Source organism: Artibeus jamaicensis, unplaced genomic scaffold (assembly GCF_021234435.1).
Source record: "Artibeus jamaicensis isolate MK-2021 breed Jamaican fruit bat unplaced genomic scaffold, CSHL_Jam_final contig_851, whole genome shotgun sequence".
Classification (NCBI taxonomy): Eukaryota; Metazoa; Chordata; class Mammalia; order Chiroptera; family Phyllostomidae; genus Artibeus; species Artibeus jamaicensis.
Window position 1 is genome coordinate 10,692,852 of NW_026521986.1, and position 24,779 is coordinate 10,717,630.

The 24,779-nt window shown below is 49.2% G+C and overlaps 1 protein-coding gene across 2 annotated transcripts in view; it reads left to right on the forward strand.

Moving 5' to 3' along the window:
• The first annotated feature begins 1,041 nt into the window (after positions 1-1,041).
• TTC9 (tetratricopeptide repeat domain 9) overlaps positions 1,042-24,779 on the forward strand; it is a 31,122-nt gene continuing 7,384 nt past the window's right edge. For both annotated transcript variants that reach the window (XR_008393009.1, XM_037127368.2), the window contains exon 1: positions 1,042-1,656. Coding sequence is in view for 1 of the 2 variants with exons in the window: in XM_037127368.2 (XP_036983263.1) it covers positions 1,251-1,656 (406 nt within the window). In the remaining variant the exon portion in view is untranslated. The remainder of the gene's footprint in view (positions 1,657-24,779) is intronic.

Sequence of the window (24,779 nt, forward strand, 5' to 3'; positions counted from 1 at the left end):
CCTGGCAGGCAGCTGGCACTCAAGGCGGACCTAAGAATGAATGAAGCACCCTGGTTGGTGTGGCTCAGTGGATTGAGCAACATCCTACCGCCGGTAGGATTCCCAGTCAGGGCACTTGCCTGGGTTGCTGGCCAGATCCCCAGTTGGGGGCGTGCGAGAGGCAACTGATGTACAGAATCTCTCCCACAACGGTTTCTCTCCCTCCCTTTCTCACTCCCTTCCCCTCTCTCTAAAAATAAAATTATTTTTAAAAAATGAATAAAGGAAGGAATGGCATCCTGGGGAAGGGCACAGAGCCCTCCTGTAAATGGAAACTGGAACATTTGAACGCCGAGCCTGCTGACCGACAGTAACAGGTGTGTCGCCCTCTCTGCTGTCTGTGACTCATCCTGCACAGCTGCCTGCACACCGCGGTGTCAGCACCCGGCGGCTCCTGGAGTACGGCGCCCCGCAGGCCGAAACGCACTGCGTTCTGGGCGCTCAGGCGGCCACACACCTCGGCAACCACCTGGATTCACAGAAAAGAGGCCCTGCCACCTTAAAAATATTAAAGCCTTGTTGAAAAGAACAAGCAGCTATGGCTTGTGCCTACGCCCCTTGGTCCTCGCGGCACCTTTTTAGTTTCTAAGAAATCTCTTGAGGGTGAGTCTGCCTGCGTTTTGTCGCTGGCGTCCCCCCTCCCTAAACACACACACACGACCACCACCACCACCACCACCACCACCACCACCACCACCACCACCACACCTTCCCCTTTGGTTTCTATCGGACTACGCGTCTCCCTCCCAGGGCTGGGTTGAATGGGAAAGAACCGGGCCGCCTTTGTCATTAATCCTCCCTTCTTTCGGGAGGGCCAAGCTTCTTCCGGGTCAGGGACCATCCCCACCACCCCACTCAGGCCCGCGGTCCCCCACTCCGCGGGCCCAGAGCGCCGGAGGGCCACGTCCCCGCCCCCGCAGGTTGCGGGAGGGAAGGAGGGCGAAGAGAGGGCGGGCGGGGCGCGGGGAGTGGGGGAGGGAGGGAGGGAGAGAAGGAGGGGAAGGCAATCCGAGGAGGAGGAGAGAGCGAGCAGCCTCCCGCAGCAGGCGAGGAGAATGGGAGTGCGGGGCGACAGACCGCCGCGGGGTGTCACGGCCGCGGCCGAGCTCGCCAGACGCCGGGCAGGCGCCCGCCGCTTTTAAACCCGGGAGGGCGCGGCGGCGGCGGCGGGCGGATCGCGACGCGCGCGTGGGGCGCCGGGCGGCAGCCGAATGGAGAGGAAGGGCACGGCGGCCGGGACCAAGGGGAACCCGAGCCTGCCGGTGGCTGGCGAGGGCCAGCGGCCGCCGCCGCCGCTGTGCGTCCCGGGCGGTGGACGAGGGGCTCCAGCGCGGAGCCAGGCTGGGGCGGCGGCCGAGCCCGCCGAGTTCATCCGGCGCGCGCACGAGTTCAAGAGCCAAGGGTCGCAGTGCTACAAGGACAAGAAATTCCGTGAAGCCATCGGTAAATACCACCGGGCGTTGCTGGAGCTGAAGGGGTTGCTGCCGGCCCCCGGGGAACGGGAGCGGGACTCGCGTGCAGCCTCTCCCGCCGGGGCTCCCAACCCCGGCCGCCTCTCGGAGGAGCAGAGCAAGACCGTGGAAGCCATCGAGATCGACTGCTACAACAGCCTGGCAGGTGAGCTGCGCCGTGCGGCGCGCCCGGCCCCTCCTCCCCGGCCCTCCCCGCTTCCCGCCCTGCGCGGGTCCCAATTCCGCGGCCCGGGCCTCAGGTCACAGCCGACCCCGCGGCGCCCGCGGCGCCCGCGGCGCGCACTGCCCCACTGGGACCGCGTTGCTCTGGGAAAAAGGACCTGGGGTGGGGGTGGGGCGCTTTGGGAAAAGTGTGACTTTTAGCATTGCACCTTTCAAACTCATTGTCATCCCGCGTCCATTCCCCCGCATCCCTCATAAATCTCCCCTATAAATAACTGGACAGAGACCAATGTTACCTACTATCGCTCCCCAGCGAACCTGAGTCCAATGCGGGAAGCAGCGCCAGGGTGGGACACCCGCGCCCACGGTATGCCCAGTGACTGCTCTCCACGGGTACCACTGGTACCAGAGCTGGCCCTCGCCTTCCCCTAACTGACCGCATCCCTATGGGTGAGGTCCTTCCCCAAGTTCACTTGGCCCCAGTAGCAAAGCGCAGTTTGCCAAAATGCCTTCAGCATCTTGGGCAAAATGGATTCCAAAATGCCACTTTCTTCTTTCCGAGCTCTGCTGGGGCCCGGTTGCCAGGTGAAGAGAGTGATCTCCAAGGGAGCCTAGTTCATAGTTTGTCGTTCTCCTCCCGGCCTCATTCTCACTCCGTGTGGTGTGGCACTCAGGCCAGCTGGCTGCTAGGTATGAGGAGAAAGGGAACCCTTCCGCTGGGATGGGAAGGCGAGGTGTACATTCCAGAGTTCACTTGGGGGACTGAAGTCGACCATTGCTCAACATTTAACTTTGGCAGAGGAAAATTTTTAAAAACCTGAAGGAGGAGGAGTCTGGGTCTTCCCAGGGCCATCCTGTGAGAAGGGGGGAGAGGCTGACAGACACAATGGACTTACATGTTAGAAGCCTTCTCTCCTCTTCCTCCCCCCCCCCCCATTTGGTGGGATTTGGGCATGCTCCAGCTCCTGTGACCAAACAAAAGGCCATTCATCACCCCTAGTCCCTCATTCTTGAAATCGCCTAAATTAGCTGTGGACAGCTGGAGCTGAGTAGGGCTGGGAGCCTGACTGGGTGTGGCTGGGAATGTGCCTGGGGTCTAGGCAGTTGAAGGATGAAAAAAAAATATTGATAATTCTGCTCTATTCCTAAGTGCAGATCTGTTTTGTTCCCTTTGAGGCTTCCAGGGCCAGCCTACCTCTGGTTTCCCATAATGCGATGTCCAGTATCGTCTTTCATCAGGCAACACCCAGGCACTTTAAAAAACTGTAGTTCACAAACTTAAAAGTAATGGTGGTAGCAGTTGTAGAAATGGTGGTGCTGATAGCAGTAGTAGTAATAACAGCACAATAAAGTAGTAGTGTAGCAAAGATGGAACATTTCAACCCCTCATAAGGTACAGCATAATTTCCTTTAGTTCCTGTAAGTCTCTGGCATACTCATTACTTCCTGATGAATAGTTAAAGGGCAGAATGGCTCTGGGTGGAGGAAGAGGCAGTTTGGATGGATCACTAATGTGGTGATTTCAGAGTGGTAATGGAATCTTATATTTAGTATTATCTGTGGACATTCTAGGGTTGCCCCTCACCCCATGCTTTTGGCTGCTGGCCTGTAGCTAGCACTGCGTATCTTCCACCCAGAAGTGGTGGTTATATTTCCATGGTGAAACCAAAGATGTGTCCTTGGTGAGGCCAGCCTGGTCAGGGTAGCATTAAGATCTGGACAGCTCCCCCACTTCCACCCCTACCCCCCCACACACTTTGGAAAGCTTCAGTGGGGAGGGATTTCCCCTCAGCTGCCTTCTCCAGTGCTCACCACTAATATTAATAATTTACTGTGTGCACTATGCTAGGCCAACATACATTGTCTTCTTTAATCTCTAAAACAACTTGATAAAAGATATATGATTATCAGTTTTGCAGAGGAAAAAAAAAGCCCCTGCAGTTCTAGAGCCACTCAACTCCAAAATCAATGCTCTTATCATCACACCTTTGCCGCACGAAGCCAGCATCCTCTCGATGTCTGTCTCCTTGGAGCCAGTCCAGCCTCAGGTAGGCTCCAGAGGCCTCACACTTGGAAAATTCTGTTGGGAGCTCTCAGCCCTGGTTACCAGGAAAAAGAAATACAGTGCCTTGATTCAAGATTCTGATAGGGCTATTTCCAAATATTGTCAAGTATCACACAAAAAAAGAGAAGAAGAGTGATCACAAGCTGAACAGCCTTGTCAAAGCTAAAATAGGTATCCTGTGTAGAAAATTCAACTGAGAGAAGGATCCACGTAGAAGTCACCTAGAGAAATAGAAGCCCGGTATTGGTTTTCTTTTGGACAATGCATAAAATCAGTTCCTACTATTGCAGAAAACCTAGGAAATAGAAAAGCATCCTTCCTTGCTGGATTATAAAAGTAATACACACCTATAAAAGTGTATTGTCTTTTAGAAAATACCAAAAAGTTTAAGGAAGAAAATAGAAAATTACCTTTAATCCCACCACCTAAAGGGATCCATTGTGATATATTTTCTTCCTGTACTTTTTCTATACATAAATATAAACTGTTTATAAAGCAAAGGACCTCTCCAGTATTCTGCTTTTATTTCCATTTACCATTATGTGGGAAGTGTTTTACATCTCATTAAAATCGTTTTACGAAGACTATTGTAGATGGCAACCTAAACATTTTAAATGCATATTGACAATGATTATTTAATGGGAAGGGAAGGAAAGATGATCACTGTTGTTGTGAGAGTCAGGGCAGTGCAGTGTGGCCCACAAGATATCCTTTCCCTCTATCGTCTGCCAAAAGGAAGCAGACAGCTACTGCAAATTCATTCTGGCAAAAAGGCAACCGACCTTTCCACTGGGGCTGCAGTGCCAGCTGAGCAGCCCAGCGGGCTCCAGGCAGGAGCAGTCCGAAGATGTTCTCTCAAGGACCCGTCCTTGTCTACACAGCTGTGCATAGATAGAGAGGTTTGGGGTTAGAAGGAATTTGGACGAGCCCAGAAGTACCTGGAGGTATAGGCTATGTTGCTAAGGGCATCTTAGCTCTAACAAGGCTGTTATAAGGCATCGGGCGGAAACCTAGGTTCAGTGGACCCTCGTACTCTGCATGGAAGGCTCCAAGACAATAGCCAGGATGCATCTAGAATGTGCAAAGAGATGTTAGTCTAAAAAATCCACTTGGATGACTTCAAGGGAAGACAGGAAGGGTGGGCAGGCAATTTGCAAAGTGCACATGGTTGTTGTAGTCTTTTCTGGATTGGGGTTCTTCTGATTAGTAAGGATCTGGCCAGTGGTACAAGATGCCTAGACTTGATTTTGCATATTTTATTCCGTAAGAAAATCAAGAATAGAGATTCGAAGCACCTTGTTGGTTAAGAATTCCTAATGACTTTGCTACAATGATTAGAAAGGATATTTCTGACTTGCCTAGGGAGATATAGGAATCCAATTCTTACCAAGGCTGCAGAGGAAGCATATATTGGCCTGTTGATCAACTGCTCTTGACCTTGAACAAACCAGGACTCCCCTGGGGCCTCGGAATGTTCTGTGCAGAACCTCTTGAAGGGCAGAGCCTTATGCTCTACATCTGTTCCTATGGGGCTGTGGTGGCCCCAGCTGGGGTGTGATCAAAAGGTTACAACACATAATGACTTTGTTGGCATTTTCAAATGGTGTTTGAGACTCAAATGCCAGTGGAGGTGGGTGCAGACAGGCCATGGCATTGGCTCTAAAGGCAAGATGAGAGTTGGCTTATGCCTCTATCCATGGCATGCCCTGTGACTTTGGATAAGCCTTTTACCACGTCATTTTACCTCCATTTTCCCATCCGCTTAGAGCTGTGTTTGGGAGACTTTTCATTTGTTTGCTTTACCAAAGGAGCAGCTAATATTCATGGGTCCTAATGGAAGCCCAGGGCAGGGCCCAGAGAAGTCACACTGGGAAAAGGCCTGGGGTGAGAACTATTTTGTCAGTGCCGTAGACATGACCTAAAGCCCTCAGACCAGCACCAGTGGCGTCACTTGTGAGTCCCAGAGCAGAACGCAGCTGTGGGGCTCCTTGTACAAAAAGCAGGGGAGAAAGGTCATTACAGATCTCAGAGGACAAAGCTTTCTTCTTTCTCTCATGTTCTCTCTTCACTTGATATGGTGTTTTTATTTGCCATTTAATGTCAGTATAGGAACATTAGCCCTGGCTGGTGTGGCTCAGTGGATTGAGCACAGGCCTGCAAACCAGAGGGTTGCCAGTTTGATTCCCAGTCAGAGCACACGCCTGGGTTGTGGGCCAGGTCCCCGGTTGGGGGCCTGCGAGAGGCAGCTGATGTATGTGTCTCTCACACATCCATGTTTCTCTCCCTCTCCTTCTCTTTCCCTTCCCCTCTCTCTAAAAATAAATAAGTAAAATCTTAAAAAAAAAGATAAATTGTGCTCAGATGAATGCCCGGGCTTAGCTGCTAAACAAACAAACAAACAAACCCAAACATTAAAAATTTAAATTATTGGCATGAATTTTAATGTTCATCTTTATACAGTGCGATACCACATTTAAATAGAAATATTAGAGCACTTAACTTGTATATGGAGTCATATAAATTATACAATTCACATTTTGTACTTTATATATGCATATGTAGTTTGTTCTTGTTAGAACAGTGGAAGTGCTGACAAAACCAACTCAGCTGTTTTTATTTCACTTCTTTATATGCATACTTTATGTACACACTTTCCACCAAGCTGGGCTTTCTGATGAGTAAGAAGAGGAAAGGGAACTGCAGGTTACCCTACTCTTCCTTTCTATGGCATTATTTTCAGCCAAAGTGGCCGGCTAGTGAGGGAAGGAACATCAGTAGGAAAGGATACGATGGGGTTCCTAGGTTATTTATGTTTCTTAGAACACTAATGCTTTCTTTCTTTATTTGAAGCAGTTTTTGGATTGAGTGGAAAGCATAGCCTCTTGGGGCTGTCAGCACATCTGTTTGCTGATAGAGCTAACACTCTTGCCTTGTACTTGAGTTGCATCTTGCTGAACTTTCATGCCCTATGGATCCGCTGGAATTCTGATCTCATGGGGCATTATGATTGCTCTGTAAGAGTGGGGCTGCAAAGAATGGTGTGCCTACCTCCTCTGCTCACAGTCATACTCCATTGTCCCATCAGACTTCATTTGTAAAACACAATTTCAGCTCTTGCTGGTGTGGCTCAGTGGATTGAGCACCATCCTAAGAACCAAAGGGTCACAGGTTCGATTCCAAGTCAGGGCATATGCCTTGGGTTGAGGGCTAGGTCCCCTGTGCAGGGTGTGCAAAACACAACCACACACTGATGTCTCCCTCCCTTTCTTTCTCCCTCCCTCCCCTTCTCTAAAAACAAATTTAAAATATATATTTAAAAATCCACAGTTTCAAAAATAAAGTTGTTAAGAATTTTAAGAAGACCACAGCACAGAATTAAGCCAAATACAGGGTCCTTCTGTACATGGATCCTATGTGACTGTGTAAGTCACCCATCCTTGAAGCCAGCCCTCAAGGGGACACTGGAAGATGACTGCATGAATGCAACTAAGGTGGGCAAAATTACATACAGACTCTGAGGCAGATTCTAAGGCAAAGTGTACTCAACAGAAATTGGTGTGGAACCAAAGAACCAAGCATAAAGAGAGATGAATTACAAATGCAAGAACTCATTGGTGAAAAGGAGTTCAAGAGCTAGAGACAAATGATAACCTGATAGCCAGAAGATGGGTTGTCGGGTGAGAATCGCTCAAAGTAAGAGGAAGGAAGAGGCACTTCACCCTGAGATGCTCGGGCAGTATCTGCCACCTGGATGGGAGAACTCGACTGGCCAAAGCACTGTTGATCTGAGGGCATTCCTTGGGCAGCACCTTGACCAATAAATCTTAAGCCTGTAAATGTGGCTTGTAAGACCATCCTCAAAAGAAAAGGATGTGAGAATGGAAACTTGTAAAATGCTTTGAAGGAAAGGACATTCTGAATGTAGATTTTGGGCAGTTTCTAAAGTACCTTATGAAGTTCCTTAGTTCTTAGCTAGAAACTCTTCAGGACATCAGAGTTTCTGTAGCCAGATGCAACCAAGTGCCCACCCAAGGCAAGGGGGTTCAGTTATAGCACAGACAGGAAAGCTGAGATGTTTTCCCCTCCAGTCTCTTCTCTTTCACTGCCAGACTGTGCCTACTCCAAGCAGCTGGGGTGAAAACTGAATATTTCAACAAACCAACCAGCAATTTCCTAATTAACACAGAGAAAGGGTGACTTGGTGAACAGGGACTTGAACTATAAGTCCTGTCCCAATGTGCTGGGTGCCTTGGGTCAAGGAATTTGACCTCTTGGGCCATGGATTTCTGATTTATAAAAACCAGAAGTTGGATTCCAGGATCCCCATGGATCTTTCTGGCCCTTAAAAGAAAAATTCTCTCTAGGCGTGAAGGCAATCTGGCAGCAACATCTGTCACCCCATTGATCACCAGGATTGATTGAGCTGGCTGGCCAGGCAGTGCTTGTCCCCTTCGTCCCTCATTGCTCCTTGTGCGTCCCTCCTGAAGCTGCACACTGGAGGAAGACCTCCCCAGCTAAAGGAGGGCCATTCTTCAGTCAAGTGTGCACGAGTAGCCACGCTCCTCCAATAGAGCCTCCAAACAAGCTTCCAAGGTCCATTCGTAGGGACACATGGGCAGGCCAAGCTTCCAAGACCCCAGACACATCCAGATGAGGTGCTGCATGTCACAGTCTGCCTTTCTTTATAAAAAAGGGAAGGGAAGGGAAGGGAAGGGAAGGGAAGGGAAGGGAAGGGAAGGGAAGGGAAGGGAAGGGAAGGGAAAAATTCTCCATGCCGTTCTTTATGAATGCTTATGTAGAATGGGGTAGTTCTGCATGTGCTGCTGTGGACCAGTCTCCAAAATCTGTTATTACATGAAAAAGCAGAAATGCAGAACAGTGTTTAATAGGATTCCCTTTGTAAAAAAATAAAACTATAAACTAGCAGAAGTATGTGTGATAGTACAGTGTTTGCATTTGAGACTATCTGAGCAGTGCCACCGGTGGCAGTCCCTGGATCTGTCCCTCGCTTCAATGGTGTTTGGGTGGAAGGGGCCCAGGGACGCCCCTTCTTCCAGCGCCAACCACTTTCCAGCCTCTTTTCCAGTCACCACTTTCCAAACCACCTCAGCCATCCTCAGCTTTCAAGAGCAGCCAGCACCACTTTTTGACCTTACCTCCTTATTGCCGAGCAAACCACGAGCTCCCAAATTCCTCAAAATTATTCCACCAAGGCAGAGGCTGCCTGGTCGACCTGCCTCTGCTGGCCTCCTGCACTGACCTTTCTCTGGGATTCTATTTTGACTGCAACAGTGTGGCTCTGGGAGGTGTGGGCCACTTCTGTGAGGGCCCTGAGCGTCTCTTAAAGATGCAAAACCAGAGTGGTGGCCACATTCTCTTCCCAAATGAGTGGGGTGGAACTCAGGGCACCAGAGAAGCCGCCATGGTCAAGGAGAAGAACCTGGACCAGGCCCTTTTGCATCTCCATGCCTGGGTCCTACCTGCACAGACCCTCATCTCTGTGACTTCCTGGAAACCACTTCTTGGACGAGCAGGTGAAACTCATCAAGAGGATGGGAGACCAGCTGACTAGGCTCCACAGGCTGGTCACCCCCAAGCTTGGCTGTGCTAGTGTCTCTTTGAAAGGCTCACCCCAAGCATGACTAAGAGCCTTTGGAGCCCAGAGGCCTTTGAGGGGACCCTCTGCCTTCCCCTGGCGTCTGGCTTCTGCCTGACCCTCTCCCTGCAGCTTTTTTTAAAATGTGATTTTAACCAACCTGGTGCTCTCTCCCATGCATCGAACCAGATGGAAATAATAAAGCTTTCTGCAGCATAAATAAATAAATAAATAAATAAATAAATAAATAAATAAATAAATATCTGAAACCATACAAGCAAAGCTGTTAACTTCACTTGTAAAAGGGAAGAAGAATTGAAGAGACCAACTTTTTTATTATTAAGATTCTATTGTTTTAGAGCACCTTAAGACTCACAACAAATTGAGGAAAAGATACAGATATTTCTCATTGTCTTCCTTTCCCCACACATGCATTGCCTCCTGCATTGTTAACACGCCCCACCGGAGTGGTACCTGTTGTTACAATTGATGAACCTACATGACGCATCGGAATCATTTGAAGTGCATGGTTAACATTAGGGTTTACTTTTGTGTTGTACATTCTGTGGGTTTAGACAAAACATCTGACATGTATCCATCACTAGGGTGCCATGGAGCATCTTCACTGCCCTAAAAATCCTGTGCTCTGTCTGTTCATCTCTCACTCCCCGCCCCTATCCACCAGCAAACGCTGGCTTTTCTTTTCACTGTCTCCATAGTTTTGCCTTTTCCAGAATGTCATGTAGTTGGAATCACATGGTATGTAGTCTTTTAAGATTGGCTTCTTTTACTTAGTAATGTGCGTTTAAGTTTCCTCCATGTCTTTTTTAACCTTTTACTTTAAATCTTTCACTAGTGTTTGACTTTTCTAACTGTATGCAATATTGCTTTTATGTTTTAAGAAAAATGATGACCGAATTATCTGTGTAGAGAGATTATGGCTACTTTTGCTTTATTTTTATTTTCCTGAAGAAAGCCCACCTTATAAACATAATTTTTAAAAAGATTTTATTTATTTATTTTTAGAGAGTGGAAGGGGGAGAGAAAGAGAGGGAGAGAAACATCGGTGTGTGGTTGCCTCTCACATGGCCCTCACTGGGGACCTGGCCTACAACCCAGGCATGTGCCCTGACTGGGAATTGAACCAGCGACACTTTGCTTTGCAGTCTGGTTCTCAATCCATTGAGCTACACCAGCCAGGGCATACACATAATTTTTAATGCCATTCTGGATATTACCTGTGCCTCATCTGTCTTTGTCTGATAGTGACACCAGAGATATGGAGCAAAATTATCTTCACCTTTCTCTTGATACCCCATAACAGGACTCAGCCCCCTTTCTGCAGTGGCTACCACCCCAACCCACACAAAGGGCTAGACCCTGGCAGCGTGGTAACCCAAAGTAGGGGGACACCCTTCTGGGCTCAGTAGCCTGTTAGTGACAGTTTAAATCTGCTAGTAAGTCAGGGAAGAGCGTTGGGCCAGAGCTTGTGATGTAACCTGGCCCTGACCCCAGGTCACAATGCTCTGCTGTTAGTGAAGGGACTGGATGGGTGCTCAGAGTCCAGGATTCTTGTTGGCCCCTGAGCCTCGGGAATCCTGCCCATTCCCTAGGAATCAGTGGCTCATCCAGAGAACATCAGAAGGAAACTCACTCACTCGTAGAATCTTTACTGGACGCTCGCCATGGCTCTTCACAGGCCAAATCCAAATCTTTTCTGTTCTCCTCAAAGCATGGCCTGGGCGGTGGGACCAGGGTTCCAGCGCAGAGTCTGCTGCTAATCTGCTCTGTGACTCTGGACAAGTCCCATTGCTCCAAGCTTCCGTTCCCTGTATGTAAACAGTGCGTGTTGGGTCAGATGCCCTGCAAGTCTCCCTTTAGAAGTGTTAAACTGTCCAGGTTTGGAAGGTTGTCCAGGCTCCTCCCCTCTGGTAGCAGCCGTATTTGGGAAGGAAACAGTACCCGGCTCCCAGGGTCTAGCCCTGTGTGTGGATTGGGGTGGTGGCCAGTGCAGAAAGGGGGCTGAGTCCTGTTATGGGATATTAAGAGAAACTTTGGGATCATTTTGCTCAGCATCTCTGGCATTACTATCAGACTAGGATAGACAGGGCACAGGTAATATCCAGAAAGGCATTAAAAAGTATGTTTATTTCAGTTTACTGGTACGTACCAATGAATAATCATTACAAGATCTCAACTAAAATTTCCAAGGCAACCCTTGCAAATTTGAAGGTAGACCAAAATAAGGTTTCAGCCTCCTAGGATGATACAGTCAGACAGAGGGGTCTCTGAGAGGTACCAGGGCAGGGCTTGGGAGCCTATTTACATTATCTGGGTCCTAGAATTTAAATGAATGGCATCAGATACCAAATATTACCTATTGCTGCTATATCTTCCCATATTATTCCAAAACTCAGACTCCGGATGTAAGCAGACAGTCATTCACAGTCAGAAACCTGGTAGTACTGGCTACATTAGACCAAGAAAGCCGGTAGCAGGAAAAAAAATCTTTTAAGAAATGGACTGGCAGGACCAAGAGATTCAGGGAAGGGTTGCTGGCTAAGTTACAGCACCTCAGAGAGTTGCCACCCTTGGCCCAAGGCTGGGATCCCTGAGGATGAGCATTTTAGGGACGTGATTCTGGGCCCATTGCTCAGGCTGAGTCAGAACTCAGCTCCTTTCTCAATGGACCTGCACCCCAGGTGATGGAGGCCACTCGGTCTTGGGAACTTGTGCAGACTCTCCCCAATGTCTATAAAAGGAGAGGACTGTATCCCCGTGTGTGCCAGTGAGGACAGGAGGGAAGAGGGAGGACACAGAGGACCGGACAGGGAGCAGGCCGAGACCCAGGAACCCTGTGGGGCGATGTGGCCTGAGGGAAAAGAAGTTTGCTTAGCATAAGAGGATCTGGGTTTGAATCCTGCCTTTCCATCAACTCCTTCGTTAATCTTGGACAGGTCCTACCCCTACAAGCGTCTGTTTGCATTACAGCATGAAAGTAATAACATGTACCCTATGGACTGTGATGGTGAAATTAGATCATGCGTACACATATGCCTAGCAGAGTGCTTGGCACATAACAGATGCTTAATAAATGCTGGTTACATGTAAATGAGGCAGGAAAGTACGTGAAAGATGAAGAGGAAAGGACTTAGCAAAGCAAGCTAGGGGAGCACATGGGAATCGAGTAAGCACCCAGAGGAGGGCAAAAGAGGGCTCCAGGAAGTTCCAGCTCCCTGAGTGGAGGCTACAGGATAGGGGTGGTGAACAAGGTGTGAACCAACAGCTTTCTGTGTGGGTATTTCCTACCTGGTACATTCCTGGGCCCAAAAGGTTGAGTGAACAAGTGACCAACCCATTAGGCTTCCTCTGAAGGGCAGCTGAGCTCCAGCAGAGCCAAAAGCTCTCGGCCCAGGGGTCTGTGCCTACTTCCAGCTTCTCAGGATACAGGTGGGTCCAGGAAACACTTAGAAACTGCTGGGTCCTAGGCAGACACATATCTGGCCTGAGCTGGTGCAAGAGAATAAGCCTCAGTTAGACAGCATCTGCGCTCTGCCACTTTCCCTACTCTGCCCCCAGGGCTGTCTGACCTTTCCTTTGAACTGAACAGAGCAGCCGTGAAGAACCTCAGGCTCTCTCACAAGTCAGGCCAGTTCAGAATCTGAGAGCAGGGAATAAGCAGTTGCTGGGAAAAGAAGATACGTGCTGTGATCAATTGAATTCTCTGGGGAGCTTAACGAGCAAGAGGCTCACTGGTGGGAAGGGGCAATGGAGGAAGTCAAGCCTCGGGGAAAAGGGGACAGGGAGGGAGAGGCTGCCAGGCTGGCTCTGCCTGCCCTCCTGTGCTCATGCTGGTGCCAATGTACACAGCTCCTTCTTGGTGTCAGATGAGGAAAGCCCCAGGTGGGACCAGAGGTCCTGCACGTGGAAGCACCAGCAAGTGTGTCGCCAGAAGTCTGTCCCTTCTTTACATGCCCCCTTCCAGGGGCTCCTCCTCCACACTTCTCAGCCTGAGCCTGGGGTTCCCCAGGGCAGTTTCCCAGTGCACAGGCTGCGCTTTCTCAGGGAACCTTCAGAAGCCGTTTTCTCACCTCTCCTCCCTGCTCTCTTTGAAGACATAATGGGCAGGGGTGATTTTTTAAAAATTGATTTTAGAGAGAGAAAGGAAGGGAGGGAGGAAAGGAGAGAGAGAGACATGGACTTGCTTACTGTTCCACTTATTTGTGCATTGACTGGTTGATTCTTGTATGTGCCCTGATTGGGCATCCAACCCACAACCTTAGTGTATTTGGGATGATGCTCTAACCAACTGAGCTACCACCCAGGGTGGGCAGGGGTGATGTTTTTAAAAAATATTTTATTTATTTATCTTTAGAGGGGAAGGGAAGAAGAGAGGGAGAGAAACATCAATGTATGGTTGCCTTTCGTGCGTCCCCTGCTGGGACCTGGCCTGCAGGGAACTGGTCTGCAACCCAGGCATGTGCCCTGACTGGGAATTGAACCGCGATTGTCTGGGTCGCAGGCCCGCGCTCAATCCACTGAGCTACACCAGCCAGGGCGGCAGGGGTGATTTTTATAAATACTTTTCAAATTACAGAAGTAAAACATTGTAATTTGCAGAAGGCAATTGAAAATAAATGAAATTCAAAGAAGAAAATAAAACTCAACTTGTCATCCCTCATCCCAAGAAGCCCACTCTTTCCTGTCTGGGGTCTGGGGTCATTGCCTTTCCATCTTCCTCCTATGCGCATGTAAACCAAACATCCACCTGCCCACTTCAAGGTCTGCCTTTCTCCAGTTTATTTATAAAAGAAGAGGGTTTGTCTCACATGTGCTGGGAACCTCAGTCTCCTTTATGCCCCCTCTGCCCCTGCAGGATGCTGCTTACTCGACCTGGGTGTCAACCAAGGGCTAGTTCAGCTTCCCCCTGTTCCTCTTCTTTTTCACATGCCCTGGCGCCACATCCTCCGGCTGCAGTCATACCAGATTAGACTGAAGGTTACAGGACACAGAAGGTGTTCATGTCTCAAAAGCCGAATATTCAAAGCTCTTCTCCAAACTCCTTTGACCATCAGGCTAACAGGAATTTCTTAGTGACTTCTCACCTTGTTTGGCAGGTTCCAGCGACCCACCAACCTTCCGTGCCTCTCGGGCTCTCGCCCCCTCTAGCCCCGCTCCGCCTCTCAGGTGCTGCTCCTCTCAGATTCCTGACGTCTCACATGCAGGGCACTTTGGCCATCTTTTCATCTACCTAATTTCCTCCGACGGATCTCAAAGCAGTTGACGAGGGCATTCTAAAAATAAGGTCATTTCCTCTCGTAAGGGGAATTCTGATGCCTGCTATTACAAATTCTTCACAGACGCACACACACGCTCATATTTTCCACAAGACTCTGGTTATACTGCACAAACTTTTACAAGCTTCATTTTTTCCACCAATATTTTCCACGGGAAATATTTTTCAGCGTTATTATATATTTTTCTACAGCATGATTTTAATGTCTGTGTCCTGTTCCATTATACCAATGCCCTGTTATTTATTTAACCCATTTCCTACTGAGGGATATCCAGGTTATTTCCAACACTTTGCTGTCATGGACAGTGCTGCCACAGAAGTCCTTTTCTCTGCTGCCCACCTGCCTGTTCACTAACTTGTCCCCAATTATCGCTGGTGGCATGATGGTTGCTCTGGTGTCATAGAGAGATGGTGGGAGAGGCCATGGGAACAGGAGAGATGTTGCTGGGGCCACAGAGAAGTGACAGGAGAGGCAATAAGAACAGGGGAGGCATTCCTTAAAGTTCAAACAGGGAACAGGATGGAATTTTGGCTTCTGAGGTTTTTTCCCCCATCCTGGCTCAGAATTCCTGCCAAATGGGCATGGCATATGTCCTTGGCCAGAGCCAACAAGAAAAAGATTATATCAGGCATTGGATTTCTTCTGAATATTTCTGGCCATATATTCATTATTACATTCCAGTGGCCCAGCTGGCCCCTTCAGAGTCCCACTTCCAACACAGGAAAGGGGTGTGAATGAAGACTCAAACAAAAATAATCCTGTCCTACCTCCCTGCTACTCCTGTCTCTCTCTGCACGTACTGCATGAGGTCAAGGGTGAGCGGGGCTGTGGATGGGATGACTTGTAAGGATGCTGCTGCAGCTCCAGGTCCGTGCCTTCCCCCATGAACGGTGCCACATGACAGGCACCAAAACACTGACTTGACCTCAGACTTTGGCATTACGACTGCCTTGAGCAGATTCCAATATTCCTTAAAGGAACATCAACACAAGCCTTCAACTTTTTAAGATTTTTAGATCAGCTCTTTTACCTGACACCTTGACAGCTAAGTGCTAGCCAACAAGGGGGAAATAAGAATATAAAGCCACTAAAGATATCAGCATCTATTGAATGCTTCCCATTTTCCTCCCAAAGCTCCGGGCATAGGCCATGATGAATGAATTCTTATTGAATACGTCTAATAAGAGCCTCTGCCCAGGACTGTGTGAGGAAGGTGCTGCAGGCCTTGTTCAAGCAGCCCTCGAACACGGTGGCATCCAAGGGAAGAATTCAAAGGGTGGGAAAACAAAGAGCAACTCAGAACGGTGAGGGAACGGTGAAAAGAAGAGGTCTCCAAGGACAGTGTTGCTAAAACAGAGAAAACAAAAGAAACACTTGTCAGTGTTTGCCTGAATCAAATGCAAGATGTGCTGGATCGGAAGAAATGGGTCAGAAGTGAAAGTGAATGAAGTAGGAGCCCCTTCAGTCCACTAGATAAGCCACAGCAGTAGTGGGAGAATTCTTCACCTGGGTGCCAAGCCGGGCAGGGGTGGCGTGAACAACGACACTGCCACCCTTTTTTTGTCAGAGCTTCTCAGGTCCTTAGGCTGGGAAGAGACCTTTAGAGATCAGCGAGTCCAGGTTTCCACTCTGTCACCAGCTCTGCAGGAGTGGAACCACCATGGGACTAGGGCTTGGACAACCCCGGCTTTTCCCCTAAAGGTCAAATGGCCTCGGCGCATCACGTAACTTCCCCAGGCCTCTGGAAACTTCTGGAAGCAGGGCTAATGATAACTATTTCCCAGAGTCCCTGTGAGGGTCACGTGCGTCGTAAAACACCGTGCAGATGTTAGCAATTGCTACTCTCTGAGCATGCAGCATGCGCTAAGTGCTATGATGTGGTTTTGCTGTGTGGGGTTTTGAAGATGCCCGACAGATGCATGCCTGCAAGGGCAAAGCAGACATGTTTCATTAATAACTGCAGTGATGGGAGTCCCCTGATCCTAGTATGTGGCTGTGACAAATAATGTCATTCTCTGGAAAACCAAAGGGTCCACTGGTTGATTGTACCTATAGATCTGACCTCGTTAGAAAAAGCCTACCCAACATGGTCTGTGAAAGCTTTACTATGGTGGGGATGTGCTAAAATCCATACGTAACAGAAAAATAATAATTTCTCAGCAAGTTAGAAATAGAAGGGAAATATCTGATCTTGATAAAGAGCACCTACCAAAAAAACCCCTAAAGCTATAACATTGTACTTAATGATGAGAGACTGAACGCATTCCTTCATGACTCAGGAATTGTACTCTTGGGCATTTATCCTAAAGAAATTAAAGCTGTCCGTGAATGCTCATAGAAGCTTTATTCAGAATAACCCAAAACTGGAAAGAGACCAGACGTCTTTCATCAGGTGAATGGTCAAACTGTGGACAGCCATACCACGGGCTACTATTCAGCAGTTAAAAGGAGTGAACTACTGATCCACGCAACAACCTGGATGATCTCAGGGCGATTATACTAAGTGAAAAAAAAGCCAATTCCAAAAGAGTTCACACCGTACAATTCCATTTATGTAACACTGTGAAACGTCAAAATTTTAGAAATGGAGCAGATGAGAGGTTGTCGGAGGCTTAAAGAGGCAGTGAGATACAGGACAGACACAGACGTCGTTACGAAAGGGCCATCAGGAGGGTTCTTTGGTGATGGAACCTTCTGTCCCTTAAGTTCAGAGGTAGAGGAACCTACCTGTGTGGTAAAATCGTGTGTAACTAAACACACTCTAGAGTCTGAGTAAAGCTAGGTAAGATCTGGGGACTGTATCGGTGCCAATATGTGTAATCCATATATTGCACTGTGGTCTTATAAGATGATACCAGTGGGTGAAAACTGGGTGAAGGACATGGAGGATCTCTGTATTATTGCTCACAGCTGTACGTGAAGCTGCAAAACTACCTCAGTAAAGTTTTCCATTTAAAACAATATTGTGGGGGTTTGTTCGCAAGTACGGGTAAGATAGGAGCCATTTCGGGAAGAAACCAGAGATGTGCCGTGTCGGCTGTACAGGAGTAACAGGAGTCTCTCCGTGCAATTGGAGATCTTGGTGGTTTTAGAACTTTTAAAAAAATGTTGGTGGAAACTCTGCACTCAGTTCCTCTTTGAAAGCAGAGAAACAAGCAGGATTGAGGGTCCTGGAGTGTTCTATAGGAACCTTCCGGATGAGAAGTACACATACAACGTGAGCATAGTCTGGCACCCTCAGGTCTCACACATAAGCCTCACAAAAGTCAGAACTCAGGCCTCAAATCAGCCGAATGAGGGAGCTGAGTTAAAATTCACCACAGGAAGTTGAGCACCCTAAGAGGGCAGTATGCACAATGCTTAAGAGCACCACAGCCTTAGGTGCCAGAAGGCTTAGGTTCAAGTCCTAGCCTTGACTCTCACTGGCTTTGTGGCCTTGGGCAAGTGAGACTGAAGTTCATTGGGCCTCAGGTTTTTGCTTAAACTGACCTGCTCTCACTCTTATTACCCTTCTGGGAGGATGGATGAAAGCTGCCTACAGGCGCCAGGCTAGATGCTCTGGAGTTCGTCCTGGAGCATCTCAGCCTCTGCTTCCCCATTTCCCAGGCCTGGGCTCCTCTTCTCCAGGGGGAAGTCTCTGGTCACTAAGAAGAGGACAGCCTGACATGTCACAGGATCACTGACTATGAACCATTGTTTGCCTCCATGTATAGACTTCCCAGCTCTAGAACATTAGCCTGGTGGGTAATCCTGGAGCTCCCCCCCGCCATGGCTATCCTGGGTTCTCATAGTTTAACCCAATGAATGATCCTTAAGAAGCATATATCCAAAATGCTAGAATGTACCAGCTCAGGAGTTAAGGATGCCCAACTATAAGTACCCATTGGGGACTTATTAAAAATGTGGCTGACTGGGCTTCCTCTTAAGTCTTGGGAATCTGTAAATCTGCATTGCTAGGCATTGGGTCTGGGAATCTCTATGTTAAATAAGCTTCCCCAGATGCTTTCATGAGAAACACTTTTCATGGGGTGCTCATCAGGTATCAGGGTCTAGTGCTTGGGAAGCGCTGACTTTTTCCATGCCGCCAATCAGCCTTCCAGGAGAAGGTAGATAGCGATCATAATTACCTTCATTTTCACCTACTTCCACACTGAGACCCTGAGAGGAGAGGTGTTTTAACTCAGGGACACTTGAGTGAATGCCGGTGCCAGGGACATCATCCTGAGCCAACCAGCTTGGAGGCAACAAACCTGGCCAGCAACTCCTCCACTAAAACATTTCCCCTGCCCTATAGACTCAGGAAACAGACCTATTGATTTCCCCGCCACACTGGCTTTTAGAGCTCCTCGCTCTCCTGAATATTGGAGGAGATCTAGCACGTTCAGGGAGATACATGGTTGTAGACTCTCCTGAATATTTGGACTTCAGAGGAGCCCAGCAACTTTGGGTCCATCCCCCCACCCCATCCATAAAGCTGTCAGCCAGATACTGGCTGTGGGATCCACTCATCCATTTTTGGTGAGGGAAGTGAAGTGGCTGAGAGCGGGGAGCAGACAGCTTAGATGTTTGGGGCGTGGAGGGGTGGCGGTAGAACCAGCTATTGACTCAGAGGCTCTCTAATCTGTGAGAAGAAAACAGGCCCAGAACCCCACCCCTTCTTTCCCTCCAGCCTTCTTTTCTGGCTGCAAAGCTGCTTTTGTAATGCTCTTTGCATGTGCCTGCCCATCCCTAACAGGGAAACCGCACCTTTGAAAGGAAAACTGGTAAGTAAAGCCAGACATCAAGCCTAGGTTTGGGAGACGTTTGTGGCAAGTACGAGTTTATGTGCATCCCACACCATGAAACAACAATGAGAAATCAAAAGAAGAGAGTTGTCTGCAGAACTCTGGAGACAAAATCAGCACCTCCGTGGAGAGCCGAGACTGAGTGAGTGGTCTCCGAGGTCCCGGAGGCGGAGCCTCCTGAGTAAATGTTCCCGGCACTTGACCGCACACTCTGTTTTCCCAATGCTCCGCCATGCAGAGGCCTCTCAAATCCCCCTCCAGTGTGTCCGACCTAGTCTCGACAATTTTCTTTCAATTAAGCTGTAGCTTCATATGTGTACAATACCTTGTGCGGAGGACTCGAAAGGGAGGTGTTTGTTCTCTGACATGAAGGTTCATGTTGCTGGAGAAGCTGCCTTTGACCAGTGGCTTCCTGAAGAACTAGCATTGGTGAGAATCAGTTTGAGTGCCCAGCACTGTGCGTTAGTTTTCTGATCTTATCATCACAAGGGTCCCCACAACGTAGGTATTATCTCCATGTAACACATGAAAAGAATGAGACCCAGGGAGATTAAGTAACATGCCCAAGGGCCTGGGCTAGTGGGTGGCAGAGCTCGGCTTCCAGCCCAGGACTGTGCCCCCAGACCCACCACTGATGTCCAGCCAGGACACCCCAGGACCGACGCAACACTATGTGCCTGTTCAGTTGGGTTACAGCCTATACCAGCTGTTCAATACTCTGAGTTCTGCCTCTGCCCAGTCCCAGCTCCTTCTGTGTTACTACTGTGCCGTTGAAATAAATTTGAAAACGAATCAGATAATGTGGTTAACCTCCGGGGAAACTTCCCCCAGCAATGTAACAGCCACTTCTTGGTCCCGCCTCCCATAGGAATGACCAGCGATGTGTATTTGTTTCCTAAGGCTGATGTAACAAAGTACCTTGGGCTGGTGGCTTCATACAGCAGCGGTGTATTGTCTGACAGTTCTGGAGGCCAGGATTCTAAGACCAAGGTGTTGACAGGGGTGGTCTTTTCCGCCGGCTGTGAGGGAGAATCCGTTCCTTGTGCCTGTCCTGCCTTCTCGTAACCTCGGATGTTTCTTGGTGTGTAGATGGCCGTCGCCTCCCTGTGTCTTCTCACATCGTCTCTCCTGCATGTGCCTGTCTCTGTGTCCAGATGTCTCCCTTCTTCTAAGGACACCAGCTGTTTTCAGTCGGGGTCCACCCTGACGACCTCGTTTTGACTGATTACCTCTGTAAAGACCCTCTCACTAAAAAGATTCATATCCAGTGGACTCTAGCATGTCTTTGGGAGGACACAGTTCACCCCCTGACACTGAGGCAGCCTCGGAGAGTAGGTTCCTCCTCCTCCTGGCCCCGGGGGGGCGGTCTCTCCTTCCCTCCCTCGTAGCCCATGCTTCCCTTCTGTTCAGCAGGGAAGGGCAAACTGCAGTGAATCAGCTGAAAACTGATGGCTACAAAACTTCTTCCTCCTCCTGTCATCCAGTTTCCCTTCATCCCGTGCCAGCGAGTGGCACTTTGCCCTGGCAGTCACTGTGCCCTGTGTGCCCCAGGAGGAACAGAAAACAGGTGTCAGGGCCAAGAGGAGCTGACATGGCTTAGCCTGAGGTTTCGGTGTGGTTGCTTTGAGGAACATCAAACAGTTTGCTTTGCATGGGTGCATGAGTTTGCAGCGGGCTTCTTTAAGTTGCTGGTTCTCTAACTTTTCCTGCCACAGACTCTTAAGAAAGCCTGCCTGCCCTTGCCATAGAAACATACCCTGACCACCCTAGATGGGCAGTGGAAGAGGAATCTCCACGTGGGAGGGGTGGTTGGAGATTTACAGCCCTTATTCTTGTCCCCCCAAATTTTCCTTTCTCTTGTAAGTTGCCCTGTCAGACTCCGGGAAGGCTGTTTCTCTTTAGCACTTCTTTCCGAGCAAGAAGAGCAGCGTGCGGAAGAACAGTGTGCTATAATTCTCCACAGCTTGGCTGATTCTAAGCTGCAACATTGATTTCAATCTTGTCAAAAGGCCCAAAGACCAGAAGGTTGATAATGTTTCTTTCAAGAGGCTGCAGACGCAGGGGACGCACGAAAGGCAACCATACATTGATGTTTCTCTCCCTCTCTCCTTCCCTTCCCCTCTAAAGATAAATAAATAAAATCTTAAAAAAAAAAAAAAAAAGAGCCTGCAGATGTGGTTGTCTGGGAGCCCAGGCCCATCTTCACGTGTCCACTGCAGGTGTGTCTCCCCTCCCTGCCCCCCTTCTGTGGCTGAACGACCGCATCTTCAAGTCCAAGTATATACTTAGAGTCAAGGCCATAGACAGGAACAGGCTCCCCCTCCATCCAGCCTGAGACCTGCCTCCCAGGTCCACAGCCTCCTCTGCTGGGGCTGATTCACATGTGTGCTTACTCCCTTCAGAGAAGATCTCGCGGGAAGACCACGTCAGAACATAATCCGATCTCTACTCCAAAAAAAGTAATAATAATAAAAAAAGTTTTTTAATCTCTACACAGCAGGTGGATTGTCTTACATTCAAAGCCCTTTGGATAACTGCTCTACTGGTTCTGACTCATCTCCAACAGAAGGTGCCTCCCCAGAAGTAATGGGGAGGACAGAATTCCTTTGGAAGGAAGGGCAGAAATTCAGTGAAGTGCAGGCCCCTCGTTATCTAGATAGGAAACTGAGGGCCCGAAAGGAAACGTGGTTCTCCTAATGCTGGCTCGGTGGCAAAGGTGGGGCTCTGACCCCCAGCCCACTCCTCTTCACAACCCTGATCCGTGCTGTGCAGGGGAGGACAGAGACCATCCTTTTACAGACTCTAATTCAAACAGACAGCAGGTTACAACAGCGGACAGACAGTCCTGGATCACCGGTGATTCCACAATGACAATCCTGGAGGAAGGGCTCTACCCACAGGATAAAACCACAGAGGGAAACCTTTCAGGGGTTCCCCAGTGCTCACCAGTTCTATCTCCCAAACCACACTTAAATTAATCCCTGTCTCCGGCCTCCACTTGAGTTGACCTACTTACCACCATTTCATCATCCAAATCGACTCCTGCCCTAAGAATAAAGTCTCAGGTCCTCAGCGGGACCCTAAGAGTCTGTGCCTCAGTTTTATCTTCATTTTCCAACTTCTCCTGGCTCTGCCTAGAAACCTTTCTCCCCTTTCCACCTACATCAGTAGTTCTCAACAGGTGATTTTACTCTTTAGGAAATGTTTGGCAATATCTGGAGACACTTCTTTGGTGGTCACACTGGCATCTAGTGGGTAGAGGCCAGGGACATCGCTAAACATCCTACAAGGCACAGGACAAAAATTACCCAGCCTGAAATGTTTATAGCTGAGGTTGAGAAACAATCTCTGGAACTCACTTTAAATGCCACTTCTTCCAAGAAGCCCTTCCATGGTACTTGATACTGGTTGAGGGCTCTTCCCTTCATACATCCCTGCTCCTTCACAGCTCTTGGCACAGGGGAGTATCTACAACAGTGATGTAACATTTGCCTTCCTCCCCCCACCAGTCCACAGCTCCGGGATGGAGCGTTTGGTTCATTGCCTGATCCCAGTGCCCTGTAAGGTGCCCGGTGCAGTTTGGTATCACTTTTCGCCTTGATGCCCATGGATCACAGGCAAAAGCAGTTTACACAGGTGACCTGTCCTCTACCAGGGCTTATGTGGGCTTCCAAAGGCTTCAAATGCAGACCCGCAGGCACTCATGGTCCAGAGCACAGTCTTGGGAGCCTGGCAGAAGTGGGTGGATATCATAATCCTACCACCTCCCAGCTGAGTAACCTTTAGCAGGTTACTTAATTTCTATGGAACTGGGTTTCATCATCTGTAAAACAAACAAACATAAAAATAGAACCTGTTTCATGGAGTTCGCGTGAACATTAAAAGACACAGTGCATGTGAGGTACTGAGTACCACCTCTAACACAGGGTAAGGGATTAAAGCTGAGATGAGGGCACCACAGTGGCACAGTCCTGCCTGTTCTGAGTGTCCACTGCAGCCCCCAGACCCTGGGGAATGGACACAGGGAAGGAACGTCACAAGACGGCTGTTCAACCTTTCCTTCTTAACTGTCTCAGCTCTCTAAAGTGTGCCTTAAAAATACCCCAGTTTATCTATCTTGTGGGCTTGTTATACGGATCCCGAACAGCTCCCTGGCCACACTAGAGTGGTACCTAAAATTGCCTGTATGTAGGGCTGAGGGCGGCTTTCCAGATTCGCTCCTACCCCCTCCACTTCAGACCCTCTTAGGAGCTCTGGCCTGGCACCCCTGCCAGCCCCAGTTCCTTAGCTGGATGGCGGCCTATTCGGACCCCCAGCAAACTCTAGATTTCTCTGCCTTCCCAGGCTCTGCCCCTGGTGCCAGCAGGGGCTCCACACCCTGGAACCTGCCTGGCCCCACCTCCTACCAGGCCTGAACCCTGGACCACAGCCAAGTATCACAGTTCCCACCAGATCTGTAGGGGAATTCAAGACATTTTCACCAAATGAGTCCCAGAAATTGATTGCTATCCCAGAAACTGGTGGTTGTCTGTTCCTTTTGCCCTGGGAGAGGAGAGATCTTTTTCATTTCCAGGCTGCTTTGCCCCCGCCCCCAGCCCCCACAACTTTAGATGTCCAAAAACTGTTTGCTTTTTTTTTTTTTAATGAACGGTCATACCCTAGACTGCTGAGGCCAGCAAACAGAAGTGTCTGTTTGTAGGTGGAGGGCTGGATGGGAAGAGGCCGAAAATCATACCAGGGGACCATGGGGAAGCTACAGACAGGAAATCCTCTAGCTCTGGGAACACTGTTGAAGCCCAGTCCCTCATAGGTAGCAGCCAGAGGTTCACACCCAGGAACCTCATGACAGAAACCCCTCCCAGCCTGCGGAGCTCTCTAAGCCCCTGGGCAAACTGGTGGGGGGAGAGGGGGCAGGCATGAGGGGGGCTGGCGGCAACAGCTCAGCAGACCTGGCGGGTTAGCAGATAGAGATGTCTGTGACTACAGCCACCCACGCCCAGGCCCCCAGGGGTTAGCAGCTAGTTGCTGCATTTGCTTTGGTCGACTGTTTGGCTCTCTGTCCCCCCCCTCCATGGCCAGTGAAACCTGACAGGTCAGTTTCTAGATCTGGGCCCATTCTCTTCCACTTCCTGGTTCTCACACCTTCAACTGGAAAAACTTTGGTTCACCTCCCCCTCACACTGAAAAGGGATGTGGTTTTGTTTTGTATTGTTTGGTTTGGTTTGGTCCACAGTGCCAAATGAAAGGCCCGCCCTCCTAATTAGCCATTTGGATCCCTGGGAAGTTATTTAAGAGATCAAAACAGCTGAAGTCAGACCCCTGAAGATGAACATCAGAGGTACAGGGGATGCTGGGCGCCGAAGA